Source organism: Nanorana parkeri, unplaced genomic scaffold, assembly GCF_000935625.1.
Source record: "Nanorana parkeri isolate BGI_ZX_2015 unplaced genomic scaffold, ASM93562v1 scaffold26, whole genome shotgun sequence".
Lineage (NCBI taxonomy): Eukaryota > Metazoa > Chordata > Amphibia > Anura > Dicroglossidae > Nanorana > Nanorana parkeri.
The window spans coordinates 969,635-992,750 of record NW_017306294.1 but is presented as its reverse complement, the minus strand read 5'-3'; the positions used below and the strand labels follow the sequence as shown (position 1 = coordinate 992,750).

Genomic DNA, 23,116 nt, shown 5'->3' with positions numbered 1-23,116 from the left:
TTTTTTTTTTTTGGGGGGGGGGGGGGTGTAGATATATCTATATATATTAGATTATACTAGAACTCAACAAATTATTACAGTTGAGTTCTATTCACCTGCATGTACAATGGTCAAGTCAATCACTTGTAATATTTAGGGACTGCCAAATAATAAGCAATATTCCCAACTGTACAATTTTTCAATTGCTGTATTCAGACAGATCCATTATGTCCATTTTCACAAAACAAAAACAAAAATCTTTTGGCCGAGTACAGAAGCACAATGCTGTTCTCCAGAATTGTAAAACACTTTATTCCTATAAAAAAACTTTTCATTATAAATTATATAACAACTAAAAATCGACACGAATTGTGTTAAATAATACCACCAAAATAACCCATACTGCACTAAAAAAAAAACAGAAAATAAACCACAAGATACTCAGTTTCATACATAAATACTCTTCTTAATACATTAAAAACATCTAAAATCAGGGGTAGCCAAACTCCGCCCCTCCAGCTGTGGTGGAACTACAAATCCCATGAGGCATTGCAAGATTCTCACAGGACATGACTCCAGGAGAGAGATGCATCATGGGATTTGTTGTTCACCACAGCTGGAGGGCCGGAGTTTGGCTACTCCTGATCTAAATGCTCCTATACTGCTGCTAATGCATTCAGTAAGATTGGCATGGTATAACTAAAGAGAGGCAGGTGCTCTATTTCTGTCTATATTGAAATAATATTTTGTGGCTGAGAATATACCAGCAAATTTTGATCAGGAAGTAACCAGTGGGAATAAAGATGGCCACAAGAGTAAGCTCAATCTGCTGATGTGATCATATTGTTTTTCACAATTCTACTACAAATACAGGATGTGCTCACATAAAACACACCATATAGTTTCCCTTTAAAGCAATCACAGTATATAACTATTTAGTCATCCGATTGTAAATATTCAAAAGGATCCTAGTTCAAATACATCAAATAGGAAATCCAACAGAAAAAAATGACAGGAAATAATGGGATTTTGTTGTTTGAGTGTTTTGCAGAGCGCAGGAACGCGCTACAAAACACCCAGGTGTGAACCGGGCCTAAGTGTAAGGCAATGTTGGAGGTCTTGTTTCTGTATAAATAAAATGACTAGATATTTAAGTTAGTGATGAGGTTCCCGATTTGGATCAGAGTCTTTGCCCTAAATAGAAGCCACTGACACCCCACACATCAAGCACCTTTCTCTTTGAGACCATGGCTGGTTAAACTTAAATATTTAACTCTTTTTTCAATAATGAATCCAGATCAAACAAATATACATTGTCCGGCAAAGAACGGATTTATATTTTGACCCACTTACAGTCATGTCTCCAAACAGCTCCAACTTTCTCAGCTCCGCTTCCCTGACCTTCCTGCTGAGTATAAGACCACAAGGGACAGAGCAGCCTGCAGCAGCTGTCCATCTACTAGCTTGTAGAAGGGAGGAGGGAGAAAGGAGGAAACTGGCTTGCCCTGCTGTGCCTGTGTCTTTGTGGAGACACACACAGATGACTAGCACACACAAAGATGGCTCCATTAGGCCAGTGTTCAGGGGACCAGCTAATTCTGCAGGAAGCTGAAACTTTTAAAAGATCAGGGGGACCATCCATTAAGTGATTGCATCAGCATTTTAAATGGCTTAAAGCATGTTGACATTAATATCACTTTAATTCAATGGCCAAGTTGTCTTTTCTTTTTTTCAGTCAGGTGCCTGCTAAATGTAGCCCCTCACAATCAATATAGCCCACCTCCTAGATCTTCCTGTGCCTTTACCTAAAAACGTAAAGTGTATGTAAACTAACAATTAACCTCTTATTTGCTCCCTTTTGGTCTGAACAATATGCAATCGAATTGTGTGTGGGTTTTTTTTTGTTTTGTTTTTTAATAATTGTTTTCAATAATTGCATAAATTTTTTTTTAAAGGGATTTGGTTCTGCCAGAAATCCAGTGCTGCCCTGTGCAATCTGAACGGTCATCAGCCCTGCCTGGTTCTCTTCTGTGAATTCCAGAATGTCTCGCCCTATGTTATGGAGATGAGGAGAGGAGTTTTAACATATTTCCTGTCCTGGGGTAAGAACACTGCTTCTCCATATATACAGTACAGTGAATGAGTGGGGTCACCCTAAGTGTCACTGGCAGGATTACCAGGTCAAAATAAAAGGAAAAAAGAAAAGTGAATGCAGCCACCTCATCCAAGGACTGAAAAGCTGCAATATATTTGTTTTTGGGTTCAGATAAAACTTTAACCTTCACAACGTCTGTTTCCTACATATCTACACAACGTAAAGATACTGAAAGACAATGTGTAATACAGTCACAGCTCCTAACTTGATTTTGTAATTAAAATGTTCTTTGCATTTGTGGTTTATACAAATTCACGCAAATATTCTGTCAGTTTTCTATCTAGATCTTTACCTGTTCATGTTTTGCAATGCAATTTTTCTTTCTACTGTATTTCAATGTTTAAAGTGGCTAAAATAAAAGTATAGGTACGCTCCTTACAGGTACAAAAATCTAAACCCCATCTCTAAAATCCCTTTATAAACTGAAAGTGTTAAAGTTGAACTCCGTGCTCCCACTAAATAAATCGCTGGCATCCTTTTACTAACCTAAGTCTACAGACACATGCTGTTCCAGTCCCACGTCTTCTATCTTCTTCTGTTTATACGAGGCGAGGTGCTTTAGGGGTATGGAACTCATTTCCTGCTTAAAGTGGACAATTCCAATTGGCTGTCTAGATGCCGAGTTCTCTCAGAATCTAGAAGAGGGTGATGACAGCAGTAAAGAACCGACAGAAAGCGTCAGGCGCAAGCACATCTGCAGCATTGGATTATGGGCCCCCACACAGAGTCCACGAGGAACATTAACGGGAGTTAACATAAGATGGTTAAATAGGAAAAAAAAAAAGGAAACACTGGAAAGGATAGAGAGGAGTGGGGAGGGAGTGGTGGGAGGGTCATTTTTGCACATAAATGGGCTTTAATGTCATTCTCAATATTTTTAAGTCTACCCAGTGGTACTCCTACATTGTCAGACTGTCATGTTGGCTTCCTATAGAGACTGCAAGTGGATGTTTCAGTACATACATGGTCCAATGTAATCAATGTCAGGAGGCTAGCATTGAAAAACTTCATGCAGCCTTCGCTGGAATGCATGCATGAAGACAGGAAGTGGCTGCAGAAACATACATGAAAATATTTTTTTGGGGTAAAAGAGGAAGTTTTATGGTACACAGTGGTTATAGAAGAACTGAAGTCCCATAATGAAATAAAACAAAAACACTGCTAGAAAAGGTTTCTTTTTGTAGAAAAGATATGCAAATTCTCTTTTGTCAAATATTTCTCCTTTTTTTTTTGTACGTTGCCATGCAGTCCACAGTCCCGGCATTCATAAAACAATAAAATGGAGTTGAAGAAGATGATACCAGTAGGAGACAGGGTAGTAACTGGAGCACAGAGCGGTCATTTCTGGAGGAGTGCATTGTGTGAGGCAAGTGTGCCATAAGGCAAGAGCCAATCCTCGCCCAGCAGACTTCTACTTTAAACAAACAAAAGCCATTCAATTAGGGATAACATTTACATAAAGTGACACTAAACTCAGGATATGTGAATTTATTTTTTAGATTAAGCTCCTAACAAAAATGTACACTACATACAAAATCTTATTTGTATATCACACGGCTGTACATCTCTGAATTGGTGCTGACACTGTCCTTTCTTCTGGAGGGTGACTACTTTTGTTCCCCCATGGTTCCTGTGTGTGTTGTAAAGTAGCCACCACTCTAAACTCACTCCTGTGATGGAATACAATCTCAATACAGATTAGTAAACTAAAACGTGAGATTGTAGTCGATCACAAGAGTGAGCTTGGAGCGGTGGCTACTTTACAACAGACGCAGGGACCATAGGGAACAAAAGTAGCCACCCTCCAGAAGGAAGGACAGTGTCAGCACCCTGTCAGAGATGATTTGAGGATCTACAAGCTGAGTGATACACAAATAAGATACATTTGTGTTAATAGTTAAGGTACTTGAATGTATTTTTAAGATTTACTTAAACAGTAGGAAAATAAAAAACTCACATCTGTTTTGTTTTTCTCCTGTGTCCTGGTTGGGAGATTTACATTCAGTCCCTGTCTTGGGAAATAAGGTAGTGAGATAACATCTCCCCAAAGTGAAGGGAATTCCCATCTTAGATAGCCATCAACAGAACATTTATAACCATTGGAAGATTTCTCCTTACTTTCTATTTTCGTGAAAAGGGTCATCAGGACAAAAAGGGGGAAATGTCCTCAGCAGGGACACAGACCACAATAAAAATGTGTCAGATGGCCACATCCTTCCCTACTCCATCCCCCCCAAAAAAGTATTGCCATTGCACTCACTGGAACCCTAAAATTTTCGATTGGGCATTCCAATATGACGGCTTTTATATTTCCCGTGCACCCCCACCATCCCGACATCCTGCTTTAATACGGAGAATTACTTTACCTTTGTGTACAGCTCTATGCCAATATCTACAGTCAAGTTGTATGAATTTTGATTTTTTTTTTTCTTTAAGGTTCTACAGCAGTAGATTTGGATGATGGGGAACATGGTAAAACTGCTACAAAAGTGAGGGTTAGATAAAGGAGAACTAGGTGGCGAGTGATTTCCACTCATCCTCATAGTTGGAGCCGACATGCGACACTGAAACGGCTCTATTGATCGGAAAGTGAGCGAACATAGTCGTTCGCTCACTTTCCGATCATCTCTCTGCAGAGAGTGGTGAATGTCAGTCACGGCTCCCCGCAGGGATTCCCCCCTCCACTCTCTGATCCTGCAGCGCTGACAGGAGGAACGAACAGAGGGGCGGGGCACAGCTGGCTCTGCCTATCTAATCAGCCAGCTGGATCTCAACAGTATTGTCGGGATCCGTCCCAGCTGCGGCACCCCCAGTATGTAGAGAGCTATATACCGAGCTTTGGGTCACTGGAGGGGGTTAGTATATGTCCTCCCGTGACTTAAGAGATCTATGGGATAGAAAGTTACCCTATTAGTTCTCTTTTAAATAAACGTGGAAACCCCCCCAACATTTGCAGTGACGGGCTGAGAGTTCAATGTTACAACCAAGTTTGTTTTATATCTCACCTGCCTGCATGTTCGCTATATATTAGCAGAGTATAACCTATAGGTGGCTGTGGTGAATAAGGGGCTAGATCACCGGCTGTAATGGGTGTACAGAGTTTTAGGGTGCTGCCAATATTGTCACACAGACTCCATGTGAAGTCAAGTTCAGACATGAAAAATGCTTTTGGTAGAGCTGTTCTTTACAAACCGGTATATAAATTTCATGCTCAAAGCGCAAGCAGATTATCGCAGAATACAAAATGTGCTTCAATTCCACTTATTTTATGAATCGTTACCTTTATTCTTCAATTGTTCACTGATAAAAAGACACAAAGACATTCCCCTTGAAGCATGCAAACACAGGTTTCGTAATTGCTATTCATTGCTCTTAGCAGAATAATAAGGTCAACAGTACAAGAGGGTACAAAAGTACAGCACTGTTGACACTACAAGTACACCAGACATACATTAAAGTAAATATTTTCTGTATTGCACTGGCCAAAAAAAAGTGTGATTTTCTTGCCAAGAATAAAAAGTGCTGCCAGGGCACGAGGAACACTTGGGTACTTTATGCCATTACACAATGAGGACAGCCTATTGTCTTTATTCAAAAAGATATGAGAACACAAAAACCTTTCTGTCACTCATTGGTAGCGTTGGCTGTAGCCATTTATAATCAATCAACTATGTTTACTCTTTTCCAATCATGACAAAAGAAACTACCCAAATGACCCTGATCAAAAGTTTACATACCCCAGTTCCTAATACGGTGTGTTGCCCCCTTTATCATCAATGATAGCTTGAAGTCTTTTGTGGTATGTGTGGATGAGGCTCTTTATCTTCTCAGATGGTGAAGCTGCCCATTCTTCCCGGCAAAAAGCCTCCAGGTCCTGTAAATTCTTGGGCTGTCCATCATGAACTGCACGTTTGAGATCTCCTCAGAGTGGCTCAATGATATTGAGGTCAGGAGACTGAGATGGCCACTCCAGAACCTTCACTTTATTCTGCTGTAGCCAATGACAGGTCGACTTGGCCTTGTGTTTAGCATCATTGTCATGTTGGAATGTCCAAGTAGGTCCCATGCGCAGCTTCTGGGCTGATGCATGCAAATTGTCCTCCGGTATTGCAAAAGTCGCCGGGAGTCTGTTTAAACAGCCCCGATGCTGGCGACGTACACTGTACGTCGTCAGTCACGAAGGGGTTAACCTGAAGTTATTTGTGCGTTTTTCTTTGCATGCCGAACAATTTTCCTGGCAGTTGTGGCTGACAGTTTAGTCGGTTTCAACAGAACCCCTCATGTTCCACTTCTTGATTAGAGTTTGAACTGCTGATTGGCATTCTCAATTCCTTGGATATCTTTTTATATCCCTTTCCTGTTCTATACAGTTCAACTACCTTTTCCCGCAGGTCCTTTGACAATTCTTTTGCTTTCCCCGTGACTCAGAATCCAGACACGTCAGTGCAGCCCTGGATGAAGGACGCAAGGGTCTGTCAGGAGGCCAGAAACTCATTGGCCTTTTACACACACTACATGCAAACAGATCACAGGTGAGGATGGTTCCCTTTAATAGCCATTCACACCCCTTTGTGTCAACCCGTCTGCATTTTATCAGGCCAAAATCACCAGGGTATGTAAACTTTTGATCAGGGTCATTTGGGTAGTTTCTGTTGTCATTATGATTGGAAAAGAGTAAACACAGTTGAATGATAATAAATGGCTTCAGCCAAACACTACCCATGAGTGACAGAAAGGTTTTCGTGTTATCATTCATATTCTCTGAAAAATGGCCAGGAAATCATAAATTCTGCCAGGGTATGTAAACTTATGAGCACAAGTGTGTATCATAATACAACAGTTCTGTTCTTGGGTTTAGATATGCTTGAATTTTTATGGCATTAATATTTTATTATTATACATATTTTCAAAGGATCCTCTAACACATGAAAGGATTATATTGACATGGCAATCTCAGTGTTGAAAGGATAGAATCCATTAACGGAGATCGTGACACCCCCAATGAATGACTAGAAATCCATGGCTACTGACCATTATATATTTCCAGTTTGCTATATGCAATTTAGAAAAAAAATAAAACCCAAAGAATGATTCAATGCAACAAAGTCACAAATGAACTCTTTACAAGACATCAGACCTCATTGTTCTGGACACGACGTTCCAGGTGATATTTAACTGTGAGCCATCTGTATGCTATCAAAGTCTGATTCACATAAACACTACCAACAGATGTGTAAACAGAGGTGGAGTCTGTATACGCAAATCCAAAATGGTTCTACAAGGCTATCTGATTTTAACCCTTTTCTTAGCACTAAAAACAAAAAAAAAGTCATTCAGATCAGTTGAGCCAAATGTAATGAAACACAATCAGAATATAATCATTACGGAGCAAGAATAATGAAGTGTAAACGTAGTATAGTAGATGGCCTATCTGAAAACAAAAGCTGGATGCAACCAAAACATTAATAAAAACAAGACTAAAAGGAATTCAGACTGTTCACTTAGCACAGTGCATGTTCACTAAGCTTGCCATGTACTGTAAATACTGTAAAGCTGTGCTCGCTTCCAATCATGTGCCAGCAAAAAGTCTGCTTTTCATTTGCAAATGCATGTAAACACAGCTTCACCTTATCTACCAAGCTTAGTGAACATCACTTTGCTCAGTAAACAGCCTCTGCTCCTTTAACCACTTGAAGACCGTGGTGTTAAACCCCCTTCCCATCCAGGCCATTTTTCAGTATTCAGCGCTGCGATACTTTGACTGACATTTATTTAGTCATGCAGCGCTGTACTGAAATGAATTTTATACAATTTTTTGGGGGAAAGATAGAGCTTTCTTTTGGTGGTATTTATTTTTTAATATATTAAGGAAAAATTACCGAAATGTTTTTTTTTGTTTGTTTTTTTAAACGTTTCCCCTATACTAAATGATAAAACATTACCCAAGTTTTTGGTAAAATATAAAAGTCGGGGTCAAGTCAGGTAAATAGACACCAAACACGTCAAGCCTTAAAATTGCATGCCAAACCTTAAAAAATTCCAATACCATAGGCGATGCTTTAAAAGCTTTTACGGTTCATCAGTTTAGTGTTATCAGTGATCGGTGGCCATAACATGATTGCTCTCACTCTGACGTTCGCGACGATATCTAACATGTGTAGCGCAATTGTCATTTTCGCACACTGGCGCATCAAACGCATATTTACATTTATATGTGTGTAAATGTGAGGGGACTTAAACATTTTGGGGGGTTTTTTTTTAAACTTTTTTTACACTTGTTATTGCTATCACATAGGGGGATAACAATCCCCCTATATAATAGCAAAGGCACACTGACAGGTCCTCTTTATGGAGGACCTGTCTCTAAGACCCCTAATGTCACATGGGGACCCCAAAAGAAGCTGATGAAGCGGAGATCTGCTTCATCAGCTTCTTCTCTCTGGCTATAGCGGCCAGATGACTGACAGGTGAATGCGGAAGTGAGAGGGGCGCGCGAGCAGGAAAAAAAAGCTGTCTGATGACAGCAACCCGCCCGTGTGAGTCTGCTGGGTGGACGGCAGGAGGTTAATACATCAACCCTGTAGTGTCTTTCAGGCCTCTTTTTACCATTCCTCTGCCTGTGTTAATCCAAGACCACCATAGTGCTTCTATTACTCAACCAGTTAACATAACCAGTGAATATCACATATACAGGGTTATATTTTAACATTTTAAATAGGGATACACCAATATTAGTATCAGTATTGGTGCCAACTCTACCTGTACTCACCCAAATGCTCCCGATGCCTGTCCCGATACCGGAACTTTAAGTATGAGGAAGCCAGGTGGCGAGTCATTACACACTGCCCGGCTTCCTGATTGGATCCATGCTCCTTCATTGCAATACCTTTTCTGAAGCAGTGACTCAAAGCCAAAAAGGGCCAGCATGATAGTTAGCATTTTCAAGGGGTCAGCAGAGGCAGAGCAGATTTACTATTAAAGTGTATTTCCACTTTTGCAGTCAAATTTAAGAAAATCCCTCAATATGTTATGTGTTTCTATTCACACAGTATACTAAAAAAAAAAACACAACGTTTTAGATGTTTTGTTAGAGCAGCCAAGATGGCTGATTCCAGGTTTTTCACAGCCCCGTCAGAGTGATCTGTCCCAATGGAAAGTCTTGAAATTTGAGGATTGCTCTATGTGAATGGGAACATGTAACAAATATAAAATGGGTGTTATCCCAATCTGGCTGCATAAGTAGAAATACACTTTAAAGTAGAACTGAAGCCAACTTGTTTTGACAAGCGTAAGGGAGGGTTATACCCCTCAACTCCCCTGTCCCCCTTGTATTTGTGTCCCATTGGGCAGACTTCCCCTCACATACTCTCCAAAAGTCACAAGAGGAAATCCCTCCAAAGTGAAGGGACACCCTGGCGGTCAGCAGGGTCCCCATTGGATTTCCCATCTATTCCTGTTCTGGAGACAACCCAAAATGTGGGACTTTTACTGACATTGATTACCAGGACAAATAGGGAGGGGGGGATAGACAGCAATAAAGACATGGCTGGCATTCTAATCCCTCTCTACACTATCCAAAACAGAAAAAATAAATGTTTTGGCTTCAGGAAAATCCCAGATTAATGCACCCCAATTCAAATTTGTAATTACACAAACAGACCTCACAAGCAGGCTAATGTACTCAATGCTAACTTCTGGCATACCAGACATCTGAGATTACATGCATGTACTGGGCACACCCATAGAAAATAATGACATCCTGGACACGTACGGTAAACTGCAGACAGCCATTATTAGCTATGGCTGGGCCCGATGTAAGCCAACATTCCAGAACACACAGGAAGGCTGCAATATACACTATATTACCAAAAGTATTGGGACACCCCTCCAAATCATTGGATTCAGGTCATCTGTGAAATTTCCTTGCTACTACATATTCCGCGGTCAACTGTCAGTGGTATTATAACAAAGTGGAAGCAACTGGGAACAACAGCAACTCAGCCACGAAGTGGTAGGCCACGTAAAATGACAGAGCGGGTTCAGCGCACAGTACGCAGAAGTCGCCAACTGTCTGCAGAGTCAATAGCTACAGACCTCCAAACTTTATCTGACCTTCAGATTGGCACAACAGTGCGTAGATAGCTTCATGGAATGGGTTTCCATGACCGAGCAGCTACATCCAAGCCTTACATCACCAAGTGCAATGCAAAGCGTCGGATGCAGTGGTGTAAAGCACGCCACCACTGGACTCTAGAGAAGTGGAGACGTGGTCTCTGGAGTGACGAATCACGCTCCTCTGTCTGGCAATCCGATGGACGTGCCTGGGTTTGGCAGTTGCCAGGAGAACGGTACTTGCCTGACTGAATTGTGCCAAGTGTAAAGTTTGGTGGAGGGGGGACTATGGTGTGGGGTAGTTTTTCAGGGGTTGGGCTTGGCACCTTAGTTCCAGTGAAGGGAACGCTTAAGGCATCAGCATACCAAGACATTTTGGACAATTTTATGCTCCCAACTTTGTGGGAGCAGTTTGGGGATGGCCCCTTCCTGTTTCAATATGACTGCCCACCAGTGCACAAAGCAAAGTCCATAAAGACATGAATGAGTGAGTTTGGGTGGGGGAACTTGACTGGTCTGCACAGAATCCTGACCTCAACCCGATAGAACACCTTTGGGATGAATTAGAGCAGAGAGTGCGAGCCAGGCATTCTCGTCCAACATCAGTACCCGACCTCAGAAATGCGTTTCTGGAAGAATGGTGAAACATTCCCATAGACACAGTCCTAAACCTTGTGGACAGCCTTCCCAGAAGAGTTGAAGCTGTTATATTGGCAAAGGGTGGGCCAACTCAATATTGAACCCCTACAGACTAAGACTGGGATGCCATTAGAGTTCATGTGCGTGTAAAGGCAGGCGTCCCAATACTTTTGGTAATATAGTGTATAACTAGATCTGTGGTGGTCAACATTCTTGATATAGGGGGTCTCAAGTGCAGCCCCTGACATCACCAAAGGGTCGCACATAATATTCAACGAATAAAATACTACATGAAGCAGTCAGACTGCAAACAAGCAACAGTAGATGGTCCAAATCTGCAGACATGGTAAGGTAGATGGTCAATCACTGCAACAATGGTACAGAAGATGGTCAGAGACTCTGAAAATACGATAGGAGTTGTTGCTGGGGACATGCTTTGAGTGACAGTCACAGACTGGAGACACGTTACATGATTAGAGCGGTTAGGTTGAGGTGGGATAGGCTTCCCTGAAGGAGTCTTTAGGGATCGCCTAAAGGCAGTCAAGGTGGGCGATAGACGGACAGATTGGTAGAGACCACTGCCATTACAGTCCCTTTACAAATCAATGCTTCCATGTTTGCACTCCCTACAGCACCCTAAAAATTGCTTAATTAAATAAACAGGAGGAAAAAAACATGAGAAAAAAGGGATGGCCAGCATAGAAAAGGTGAAAAAAAAAAAGCATGAAATAAACCAAGCCCTTTACCAACTAGAACCCACTCTTAAAGCACTAGTTTTCTTTCACTGGCCTGAGTAAGCACGTAGGTATGAAAACCACCAACCATGGTCTGCAAGAGACAATGAGTGCTAAAAGGCCAGATGAAGTGCCCAGATCAGAGACTGGGCACCACTGATCTAGATGGATATAAACTGAATGGGGTATTTAGATTAAGAGACTGTCTAGAGTTTGTACAAATTATATTATGAGGGTCAACCTAAAATGCCCATTGAATTTACATTTAAGTAGCTAGTTCCTTGCAGCACTTACCTGTATGTTAATCTAAAGACATTGGGTTACAACAGGTTGTGCTAGGTTAAACAATGCACCAGTGCCATCATCGGTACAAATACTATAAGCCTGGTCCACATTTTGGATCGCTCTCTCATAGCCTAATGCTGCCATTACACGTGAATATATATATATATATAAAGCAACCAACCACCATTCCTGCAGATTAAAACAGAGAACTATGGGGTTAGGGCTTTTCCCCATAGTTCTCCTAAGGGTAACAGGAGGACACAAACTAGCGTCCTCCCATCACCCTAAGCTCAGTATACCGCGAGCTTTAGCTCGCGGTATACTGAGATGCCGCAGCTGAAACGGATCCCGACAATTATGTCCGGATCCGCCAAGCTGCGTGAGTGACAGCTGGCTCTGCCTATCTAGAGGCAGAGCCAGCTGTACCCTCCCCCGTCCAATCCGCCAGTCAGCACTGGCGGATCGGAGCGGGGAGGGGGGAATCCAGCCCCTCCCCTGTCATGGCAGAGAGCTGTGACAGGATCGAGAAGTGAGCGAACGTCGGTATGTGTTCGCTCACCTCCCGATCTACTGAGCCAACCTGTGACAGTCTCATTGACAAGCACTCACCTCATAGTTCACCTTTAATGAACAATGCTGGTGTCATCTTTAGCTCTGCAGAAGAGCCATCCTCTACCCAGTCAGGTTATCCTTCTTCTACTACACAGTAGTCATATTATTAGGTGTTAAGACATTAAAATTTATCTTGGAGTTCAAAAGAATTCTGAAGGTGATTTTCTAGTTGAGAAATTAAATTGACCTTTTCCCACTAATTAGTCATTGTTATACTTACATATTTCTCATGAACTAAAGGCAGGGCTTGACAAATGCCAGGAGCCCGGCAACCCATGTTCTTTAAAAATGGCAGCTAACTCCTAACGTTTTAGGTGTTCTATGGCTGTGGCAATGGAGCTTGCTGATTTCTGGATTCCATATTAATTCGTCCACCACTGACTGAAGGGCCCATTCATATGGTAGCCCGTGCTCAACACAACTTAAATGTGTTGATGCAATGCGGTGCCATTAATCCTAAATGGGGGCCCAACTCACCTTGCCAACAGGCAGGCATTGCAACATTAGCGTGACCAGGACCCAAATGGGCACTCTGCCTTTGTCATCCATTGGCAGGCTAAACATGTCTCTTGAAAACATACAATTTGCAAGACATATCAATGCTCACAGACATGTGTAAATAGCCTCATAGCAGAAGCACATTTTTACAATGTACTAAAGGCTGCCAGAAATGTTTTTGCACAGTCCAGACATTTCCATGAAGTTATTTGCTTCTTTTTAAAGTGTATGTATAGACAAAACTGTTATTTTAGTTTTGAATAGAGTAGGGAAGCCATAAAACGCCATTAGTGTTTGTTTGTTTTTTGGGGGGGGAGATTAGAAGATTCTGCTTTACCTTTGACAACTGTAAAATGTTGGTTTTCCTATCACTTGCTGTTTCAGTGACAATGACCAACGGAACAAAGAGTGAATCTTTCCAGGGGGATACAGACAGCAATAAAACCCTGACGAAGGTCTGAACCCTTCCCAAATGGCCACCCAAAAAAATTATTAACTAAACACAGCGGAAAAACAAAAAGGCCTGCATAAATACTTTGTATACTGCATACAGGACTTGTAAACACTGCTTCCAAGGACCAAATGGAAATCTCCATAGCATTGTGAAATGTGACTACAATTCCAAGCAGTATTGCCACATGAGTAATTCTCAGCATGCCATATCTGAAGCCTAGAGGTCAGATTCCCCCATAAATTATTACACTCTACCATTAATAACCAAACTCCTGTTTTGTGTCCTCCCGTTACCCTAAGGAGAACTATGGGGAAAAGCCCTAACCCCATAGTTCTCCTTTAATAAATAAAAAAAAAAACCATACAGTGCCCCACATACACCCATCAAGGGCTCGTTACATCTAATGTGCCCTCCGTACACTGCTCTGTTGGCTGAGTACTGCTAAATCAGCTGAAATTCAAGCAGTGTGTGGTCCGATCACACACCCCCGCATTTGACAAAAGTGAATTATTCCAGGGAGCCGTTCTGGAAAAACTCAGCCGAACAGTGACTTCTGTCAATCAGCTGTTCAGGTATTCTGTCATCACACATATAAGGTATTACAGCTTCTTCTACCCCTAGACTAAAAACTACCATTGCAGCGAGGTCTTCCTACACTGTAAGGGTTAAATGCTAGTTAAGTCTACAGGTCCAGGAATAAGTGGATGCTGGCCATACGCCATTTACATATTACAGGTAATTATATAGCGCCGACAAGTTACACAGCACTTTACATAGTGTACATTCACATCAGGCCCAGCCCTCAAGAAGCTGACAAACTAAGGTCCCTATCTTACATGCATACCGATGAGGGCTGATTAAGACAGGAGCCAATTTAACTTCCAGCATGTCTTTGGAGTGTGGGAGGAAACCCACAAAAAAACACAGGGAAAACATAAAAACCTCCTTGCACATGGTGTCCTGACCAGGCATTTTAACTGGGAACCCCCAGTGCTGCCAGGCAGAAATACTAACCACTACACACTGTGCATGCCAATAGTCCTGCATTGTATGTGGGAATGTCAAGAGGCCACCCAGAGCACCGGAGAGGAGAGCGTCCAAAGCCAAGCACGGAATGAGCCAAGTATAACACCTTACTCCTCTACCCCTAGACTTAACAAGCATTTAACCCTTGCAGTGAAGCAACACCCCACTGCAAGGGTAGTTCGTTTTCTGTCGCCCAGAGTGGGGCTTCATGTGTACGAACAGGGGAAATTGTGTTGCCCATAGAAACCAATCAGAATCCATGTTTCGGTATCAAAATGCAGAAATTAAAGTTGCAAACTTATAGGTTGTTATAGGCGACTAGAACCATCTTTCAATGAGTACTCTCCACTACTGTTAGAAGAAATGACAGCTGTATACAGAAGCCGGGAAGGTCACCATGTCTCCATAGGTCCGGGGGTGCAGGCAACCTTTAGCATGGCACATACTGCACTGCCGAAAACTGTCCCGGGGAGCTCACCTCTTAAGTGCCTCTAACACCACTGTGCCCCTCAACAGCACCACCCCCATTGTCCCCAACCATGCCTCACCTGCAGCTCTGCCGCTCAGTTTCACAAAGCGGACCAGCGGCTCCCCTCCACCGGCTTCCGCCGCCATCATACACGGTGCACCAGCAAATCGTTCCACCCGGAAACAGGGAGCCAACACAAAGTGGCCGCTTATCAACTGTACACAGGGGGAAGCAGTGGCGTAACCAGTGAACAGGAGGAGATTTAGATCACTCCCGTTCATTCATAATTGAGGATACAGTATACATACCATGTCCTCAATTATGTACACACACTCAGTGATCACTGATCAGTTCAGTTGTTAGGCAATTTCAATGGGGATTTGCAGGCATGACATTGAGACATTTAATAAAGCTAGAAAAAAAATTTAACCAGTGCCTGGCATTGTAACAATGCAAGGCATTTCTGCTCGCTGTCGTTTCTCACCGGATGTCATTTCAGAACGGTTTAGGCCTGGTTCACACTGAGCGTATTGTCGCAGTGGATTCAGCCTGATCAAAAGCATCACCGAAAAAATCCCATTCATTCATATGGCCCCTGTGCACACCTAAGCGCTTTGTTGCAATAAGCAAAACGCCTGTCGTGTTTCTTTCTGGCAGATCGCAGCTAATTTTGGCCCCATTTACTCAATAGCAAACACTTAAAAACATGTGTTACAATAGGTTTTGCAATTTTTTACGCACATATGCGCCTGTCCTGTCCATTTACTTCAATGTATCACAAAAACGCACGTAATTAATATATGCAAATACATGTGCGTGAAAACGTGCAACAACGCACAAACATGCCACAAAAACATGCGTTTTTACACACGAAATGCTAAAGCTTATGTGTGAAACTGGCCTAACTTGCAGGCTGGTGTGAATGAGCCCTTAACACTGACTTGGTGCCGTTACCCACTGCTCATATTTTGACCAATTGTGCAGGGATCAGCCAAAATATGAGCTGCATATGTCTAGCAAAAAGAAAATTTGATAATGTTATCAGAGACTTGTAGAATTTCACTCAAAATTGCATTTGATCTTAACCAGTGGCGTAACTACTGCCATAGCGACCCACATGGTCGCTATGGGGCCCAGGGCAGAGGGGGCCCGGTCATGGGGACGAGGGGCTCAGAAGTATAGGTGGAGGAGGATGAGACCAGGCTGCCGCGGAGGGCGGAGGAGACTGGGGCCCTCGGCCGTGGAAGAGGAAGCTGGGGCCTGGCGGAGGAGGAAGAGGAGGCCGGGGATCGTCGTTGAGGAGGAAGATGCTGGGGCTCGGCGTCTGCTGACAGGTAGGAACGGCTGAGCTGCTTTACTGTTTTTTATTTAATGATGTGCGGTGTTAGGATCTAAAAGGCTCCGGCGTTCCCAAAAATATTCCCTGTGTTTGTGTCCCCACATAGCCAGTAGGGCTGCAGCTGGCAGAAAAGACAGAAAACATGCAGAGAGTAGACCCCTCATTGCCATTCCCAGCTGTTCTCCTCTCCGCCCTGCCTGCTACAGTTGGAGATGAGGGTCAGGATGGAGATGAGGGTCAGGATGGAGATGATGGTGAGGATGATCAGGATGGGGAGAATGGTCAGGAAGCTGAGGATGATCAGGATGATGATGTGAGGATAGTCAGGATGAAGATGATGGTCAGGATAGTAAGAATTCCAAACAGTCTTATATGCCCGACACTTGTGACAGCTGAAAAATCGACCTTCTCCCAAATAGATATACCACAAAAAATGATCCTTCCACAAGGTGCTGCACCTTTAAGTACTAGGTGACCTTGACTTGACAGGTCTGATTTGTTGTATTAAATGTCAGCTTCGCAGTCACAAATCCCCCCACCCCACGATGAAGGCCTTTTCCGACCTGACATGTACAGCAAGGCAAGCTAGTACCTAAAAGCACATAATGGGCCACCTTCAGCCAGTGGTACAGCCTCGAAAACCAGTAGCCCATGGGAATAAACACTTGTAAACATTTTGCTATCTCTGCCCATGTTTGATCACCACAGCAGTGACGACCTTATGATGAAGAACGCACTTGTGGCTTGCCAGACTGTGGGTTGCATCTCTAGTTAGGGCCACCTAAGCAATCCATTCTTTTTATAGCAAATCAGGTAGGCCAATACAGCTGCTGGAAAATGCAAAGCAGATTGTACAAGATATTTGAGCTATGCCCTTCTTTAATCCTTAAATATATTTATGGACTTGAAAAGAAGGTAACTAAAATGGACCCTGTAGTAAAATAGCAAGGTCTGCTTATTTAGTTAGGTCTGCCTCCTGCATCAAAAATTGTTCCCCCCCCAAAAAAAACACCTATAAGGGAAAACAAAATGTAATATACTTACCTCATCTCTGAACCTGCCCATGGTGGCTAGGCAAGGGTGCTGTCAGCATCCTTAGGGTGATATCCTAGGGAATCCTGACTAGCCCAAATCTCGCACTGTGTTGTAGCATTGTCTCACAAAATTTGGGCTACACAGCATTCCCTGGGATATCGCCTGAAGGGTGCTAACGTCAGCCCCTGTAGCGATAAAGCTAAGAGAGAGGTAAATATTTTAAAGCCCAATTGAACCTTCAGTTTAAATCAGTTAAATACATTTAAGATGCATCAAAACAAAATGGGGGGAATGTATCAAAACTGGAGCAGACAAAATCTGGAACAGATTTGCACTGCAACCAATCAGCTTCTCTGGCTCATTTTCAGTTCTTCTCTAAGCAAACTGAAGAGAGATGCTGATTGGTTGCCATGGGCAACTGCTCCAGATTCTGTTTGCTCCAGTTTTGATACATTCCCCCCAATGTTGTCAATTTCTTACAGTTCATTTTCTTCAGAAAGTAGAAAAGACTGTGACCCACCAGCAAATGCAGAGTGGGCCCCTAAAGCTCTGTGTGGAGGTAATAGCCTCTCTGCAGAGGTCCGACACAGCCCCTGCTGAGTCAGACCTATTGCTCTGAATTTAGCAAAGCTCATGCTCCCTGCTGATTAAAGACTTCTAGAGAGAAACCACTATTTCCCAACAAAGAGCAAGAGTCCCACTCTGCAGCAAACTGGCAAATTACAGGCTTTTCTACTGAGGTTGTCTATGTTTTAGAAAGAAAACAAACTGCAAAACTTGTTTAAACAATGTCTAGAGATTGGCGGAGACCTTGCAGGATCCCTTTCTTGTCTTATGTAAGGAATCCTGCAAGGTTCCAAAATGTCAGCTTGTGAGTGCTGTTGTTTTAGATGAATATTCAACAATATTATCATTCTACCCAGGTGTGCTGGTGAAATTCCTTCTTTTATTATGATTATATGGTAGTACCATCCACCAATTCACTACAGCACCTTGCATGAACTGCTGGAAAGCCTGTAAGGCCTTGTTCACAGGTGGCAATCTGGAATTCCTGCAGGAGGTATGCCAAGTATTCCTGTGGAGATGCGGCCCCTGTACCCATTGAAGTTATTGACCAGGTGACAGCAGGCACATCTGTAAGCGGCATTCCCCATGTAATCGTATATGGTACAATTCTCTTCGGGTTTAGAATAGATGACTGTCGCTGGACGGATCTATTCTGCGTCTAGCAACAATCATCTATTTCAAACCGCATGTAATCGTATCATATACATTTACATGCGGAGTGCCGCTTAGATATGGCCGCTGTCTCCTTGTTATTTACTTGAATGGGCACAGCGGTCACCTCTGAAATGGACACCTGGCATTCCTGCCTCAGAAAAAGAGACATCATGTCAGCAGGGAAGAAGAGAAGATGTATGGATGCATTTTACACTTGATGCTAACAAGAAGAAGACCCTTTGTAAACCATTTGGAGCATCAATTACTGCTAAAATCACAACAAACTTGAAGCGACATTTGAAGAATATGCAAGCAATTGTGTATGCCCCCCTCCCCCCAACAGTGTCAGACTGAATTTCCTGTAAATTTTGAATTTTTAGGCTTCAGGCCTAATAAAACCATCATAAAAAATGAACACCTGCAATGTGAGTCATGCACATGTATACATAATCTCTTTATTACCACAATAAATGCTAATCACTTACTAAGGTGGAAATGGACTTTAAGTTAACATTATTTTGTCACGTAACCTAAACTGATGTGTTTTTGCTAAACTTAATACAAGCCAAAAAAAAAAAACATGGCTGTCCCGATGAGAGAAACTAACCCTTTAATTTGAGATATGGTGACATATGGTGGGGGAAGGAAGGAGCATAAATGTAGTATACTATAGAGACTTACATGTGAACTTTTGTGTTGAACAAAAGAAATCCAAACACATGTTGTTGGCCCTTGAACAAGTAGCACACCCACACATTGCACCATTAATAAAGTCGTGTGTGGACAAATGCATGCAAGTGCGGGTCATTCCAAAGTGGAAGATCCTTATGTTACATAGTTACATCGTATTTGAGGTTGAATAAAGACACAGGTCCATCAAGTTAAACCTATTGTGTGTATGTTTGTGATTCTGCATGTGTGTGTACCAGACCCGTGTGCGTGTGATCTTATTTTTAATGATACCTGTATGTTCCTGTCTCTGAGGAAATTGTCCAAATGTATTTTGAATGATTCAACACTCTTAGCTGATACCACTGCTTGTGGCAGAGAGTTCCAGACCCTAACCGCTCTAACCGAGAAGAAGCCCCTACGCCCCTTGTGCTTAAATCTTTTCTCCACCAGCTGAGGTGGTGGCCTCTAGTCTTTGTTATGGAGTTTACCGTAAAAAATTTGTTGCTGATGTTGCTATCACTATTGAACATCTTATACTTCAAAATCATGTCCCCTCTTAATCTCCGCACCTCCAGCGTGAACAACTTTAAGTTTAGTAACCTTGTCTCATAGCTTTGGTCTTCCAGCCCCTTAATTAGTTTAGTTGCCCTTCTCTGGACTCTATCCAGCTCCAGGACATCCTTTCTGTGTATTGGTGACCAAAACTGAACCGCATACTCCAGATGAGGCCGAACCAGCGATCTATAAAGTGGTAAAATTATAGATTTGTCTCTACAGTACATTCCCTTTTTAATACAAGACAATACTCTGTTAGCTTTGTTTGCTGCAGTCTGGCATTGCATACTATTATTCAATCTGTGGTCTACAATGACTCCTAGATCCTTTTCCATTTCTGCCTTCCCTAGTGGAGTTACCATTAATGTGTATTCCGCTTGCCTATTTTTAACCCCAAAGTGCATTACTTTACATTTATCGACATTAAACCTCATCTGCCATATAGTTGCCCACTCCCCTATTTTATCCAGGTCCTCCTGTAATGTTATGGTTTCTAAGTCCATGTCTGTTACCCTCCCAATTTTAGTGTCATCAGCAAACACGGAAACATGGATATCCCCGATATGATTAATAAACAGGTTGAATAATGTGGGACCTAACACAGAACCCTGAGGCACACCACTCCTGACACATGACCAACCTGTAAAGGAGCCATTTATAGATACTCTCTGGACACGTTCCTCTAGCCAATTTTCTATACATGTATTCACCATTTCATCTATGCCCATAGACCTCAGCTTGTGTAGTAAGCGTTTATGTGGTACTATGTCAAATGCTTTCGAAAAATCCAGATATACCACATCCACCGGCTTCCCTCTATCCAGATCTCTACTCACCTCTCATGTTGATAACAGACAATGGGAGTAATATGGTGGCAGCATTTAATAAACACACCACAGCAGCAACATAAGAAGAACCCAGCTCTAATGAGGAAGATTCCCCCTTGGTAGATTGTGACTCTGAACTTGATGATCTTTAGTAAACCATTTTTATTTGTTATTATCACATGGATATGAGTCTGATGTTGGGGTCTGCTCTAGTGGTGTATCTTTGTCATTTCCCCACTTTACTTGTAATGTCATGTAAAAGTTTAGGTGTGCTCAAAAGTTTGCATACCCTCGGAGAATTGGTAATATATGTGATATTTTTAAAGAAAACATGAGTGAGCAGGCAAAACACATTCTTTTATCTCTTATGGGATATTTCTAATTCAATTGTAGGTCATTACAGAATGGCACAATCGTGAAACAAAACATGGTAACAAATAAAAACATAAAATGACCCCTGTTTAAAAGCCTATATACCCTTAGTTCGTAATACAGGGTATTGCCCCCTTTAGCATCAATGACAGCGTGCAGTCTTTTGTAATAGTTGTCTATGAGGCCCCGAATTCTTGCCGGTGGTGTAGCTGCCCTTTTCGGCAAAATGCCTCTAGGTCATGCAGTCTTTGGTCATCTTGCTTGAACCGTGTGAGGCAGGAGTGGCCCTGCATTGAGGCCACTCCCCAGAGTGGCCTCAATGATATTAGGTCAGGAGACTATGATGGTCACTCCAGAACCTTCACCTTTTTCTGCTGTAACCACTGGAGGGTCAACTTGGCCTTGTGCTTAGGGTCATTTTCCATACTCCATATTATTATATTATATTTCCATATTATAATATTTGATGTACCAACATATCGACATAAGACCACACACAGTGTGTGGTGCATACCTTACAACTTGAGGTCCACATGGTGCACCCTCACCCCCCTTCGAGCAGACAGGTGACAACGCCAAGCTAAAAGAAAACCTCCCCAAATTCTAGTCACATACGGGGTACCCACCAAGTACCGCAACTCGCCCCGCCTCTGACGAGCGCCACACATGGGGTAAAACTCTTCAAACTTTTGAACTTTGATCTGATCAGCCACTTTGATGACTTTGAACAGAACATAGCTACCGAGACCTTGCCACCCTTGCGCAGAAAATGGAAGGGAATGTGAACCAGCATTTTGCTTCGCTCTTAGATCCTACTAATAGAAGGTTCTTTCCACTTGCAGCAGCAGCTTGTTTACCCAACCCTTCTGTCTGTGAAGCCCTTCTTGATGTGGCTGATGGTGATATTCAGGATTTGCTTGCACAGGCAGAGGAGGAGTGTGTGCTAAAAAATTCAACGTTACCACACACAGAAGATGAGGCTCAGTCTGTAGATGATGAAGAAGAGGAAAATGGTGAGAAATCAAAGGAAGAAGCACCATCCCCATCAAAGCAGCCTGCCTTTCAGTTTCTCTCACAATTCAGCAGAAGACCCAGGCAGATGTCCTCAATAAACAGCATAGGGCAGCAGATCATAAAATATAAGGAAGAGCTACCTATCACTAATTATGACACTGGAATACATTTTTGGCTGGCACAGAATGATACTATTTATCACCAACTAAAACCTTTTAATTTAGACCTGTTGGCTATGCCAGCTTCTCAAGACTTTGCAGAGAGGGTATTCAGTGACACAGGTGACCTCAGTAGAGGCCTACGGAATAAAGCAAGGGTCATATTGGCATGAAGTGATTTCCTTAAAATGAATTGAAACAAATAGAAGAGACCAGTAACTTAATTGATACTTGTTTGTCAACTCTTTATCAACTCCTCTCTTTCTCTCAACGTTGAGAAAATCCCACTAAGAAAAGAACGGTTACTTAACTAGTCTGTTCTAAATGGGATATTTACCTCTTTTCTCAATGCTGAGAGAGATAAAGAGGAGTTGATAAAGAGAAGTGATTGTTACTGTATGATGCACTAATGGCATTGTAGCCTCTAACCTTTTTCTTTGAAGGTATTTGAGAATTAGAATAGTCAGTTGATTCTTCCTATAGGTAAAAGCATAACCCATGAGCATGGGTTTCCTTATACTGTGCCTGTGCTAGGCTGCAGAAACATTTTGTGGTGTTGAGTAACTTACTTTATACTTGCTTGTCAACTGTTTATCAACTTCCCTCTTTCTCTTAGCATTGAGAAAAAAGGTAAATATCCCACTGAGAAGAGACCGGTAACTTACAGTGAGATACAACATGTTGCTATGGGAATAGTGATTAGCAGTAAAAACTGTTCTTAGTGGGATATTTATTGTTTTTCTCAATGCTGAGAGAGATAAAGAGGAGTTCATAAGAGTAGTGATTGTTAGTGTATGAGGCACTAATGGCATTGTAGCCTGTGACCTTTTTTCTTTGAAGGTATTTGAGAATTAGAATAGTCAGTTGATTGATTTGTCCTCTAGATATAAGCATAACCCATGAGTATTGGTTTTATTATACTATGGCTGTGCTAGCTGCAGAAACCTTTTGTGGTGTTGA

The 23,116-nt window shown here is 42.3% G+C and overlaps 1 protein-coding gene across 2 annotated transcripts in view; it reads right to left on the bottom strand.

Annotated features, from left to right (window-relative positions):
- The window catches only part of KLHDC10 (kelch domain containing 10), a 34,410-nt gene extending 19,252 nt beyond the window's left edge, over positions 1-15,158 (bottom strand). For both annotated transcript variants that reach the window (XM_018565851.1, XM_018565856.1), the window contains exon 1: positions 15,043-15,158. In XM_018565851.1, the coding sequence (XP_018421353.1) occupies positions 15,043-15,112 (70 nt within the window). In that variant the 5' untranslated portion in view covers positions 15,113-15,158. The remainder of the gene's footprint in view (positions 1-15,042) is intronic.
- Positions 15,159-23,116: the final 7,958 nt, after the last annotated feature.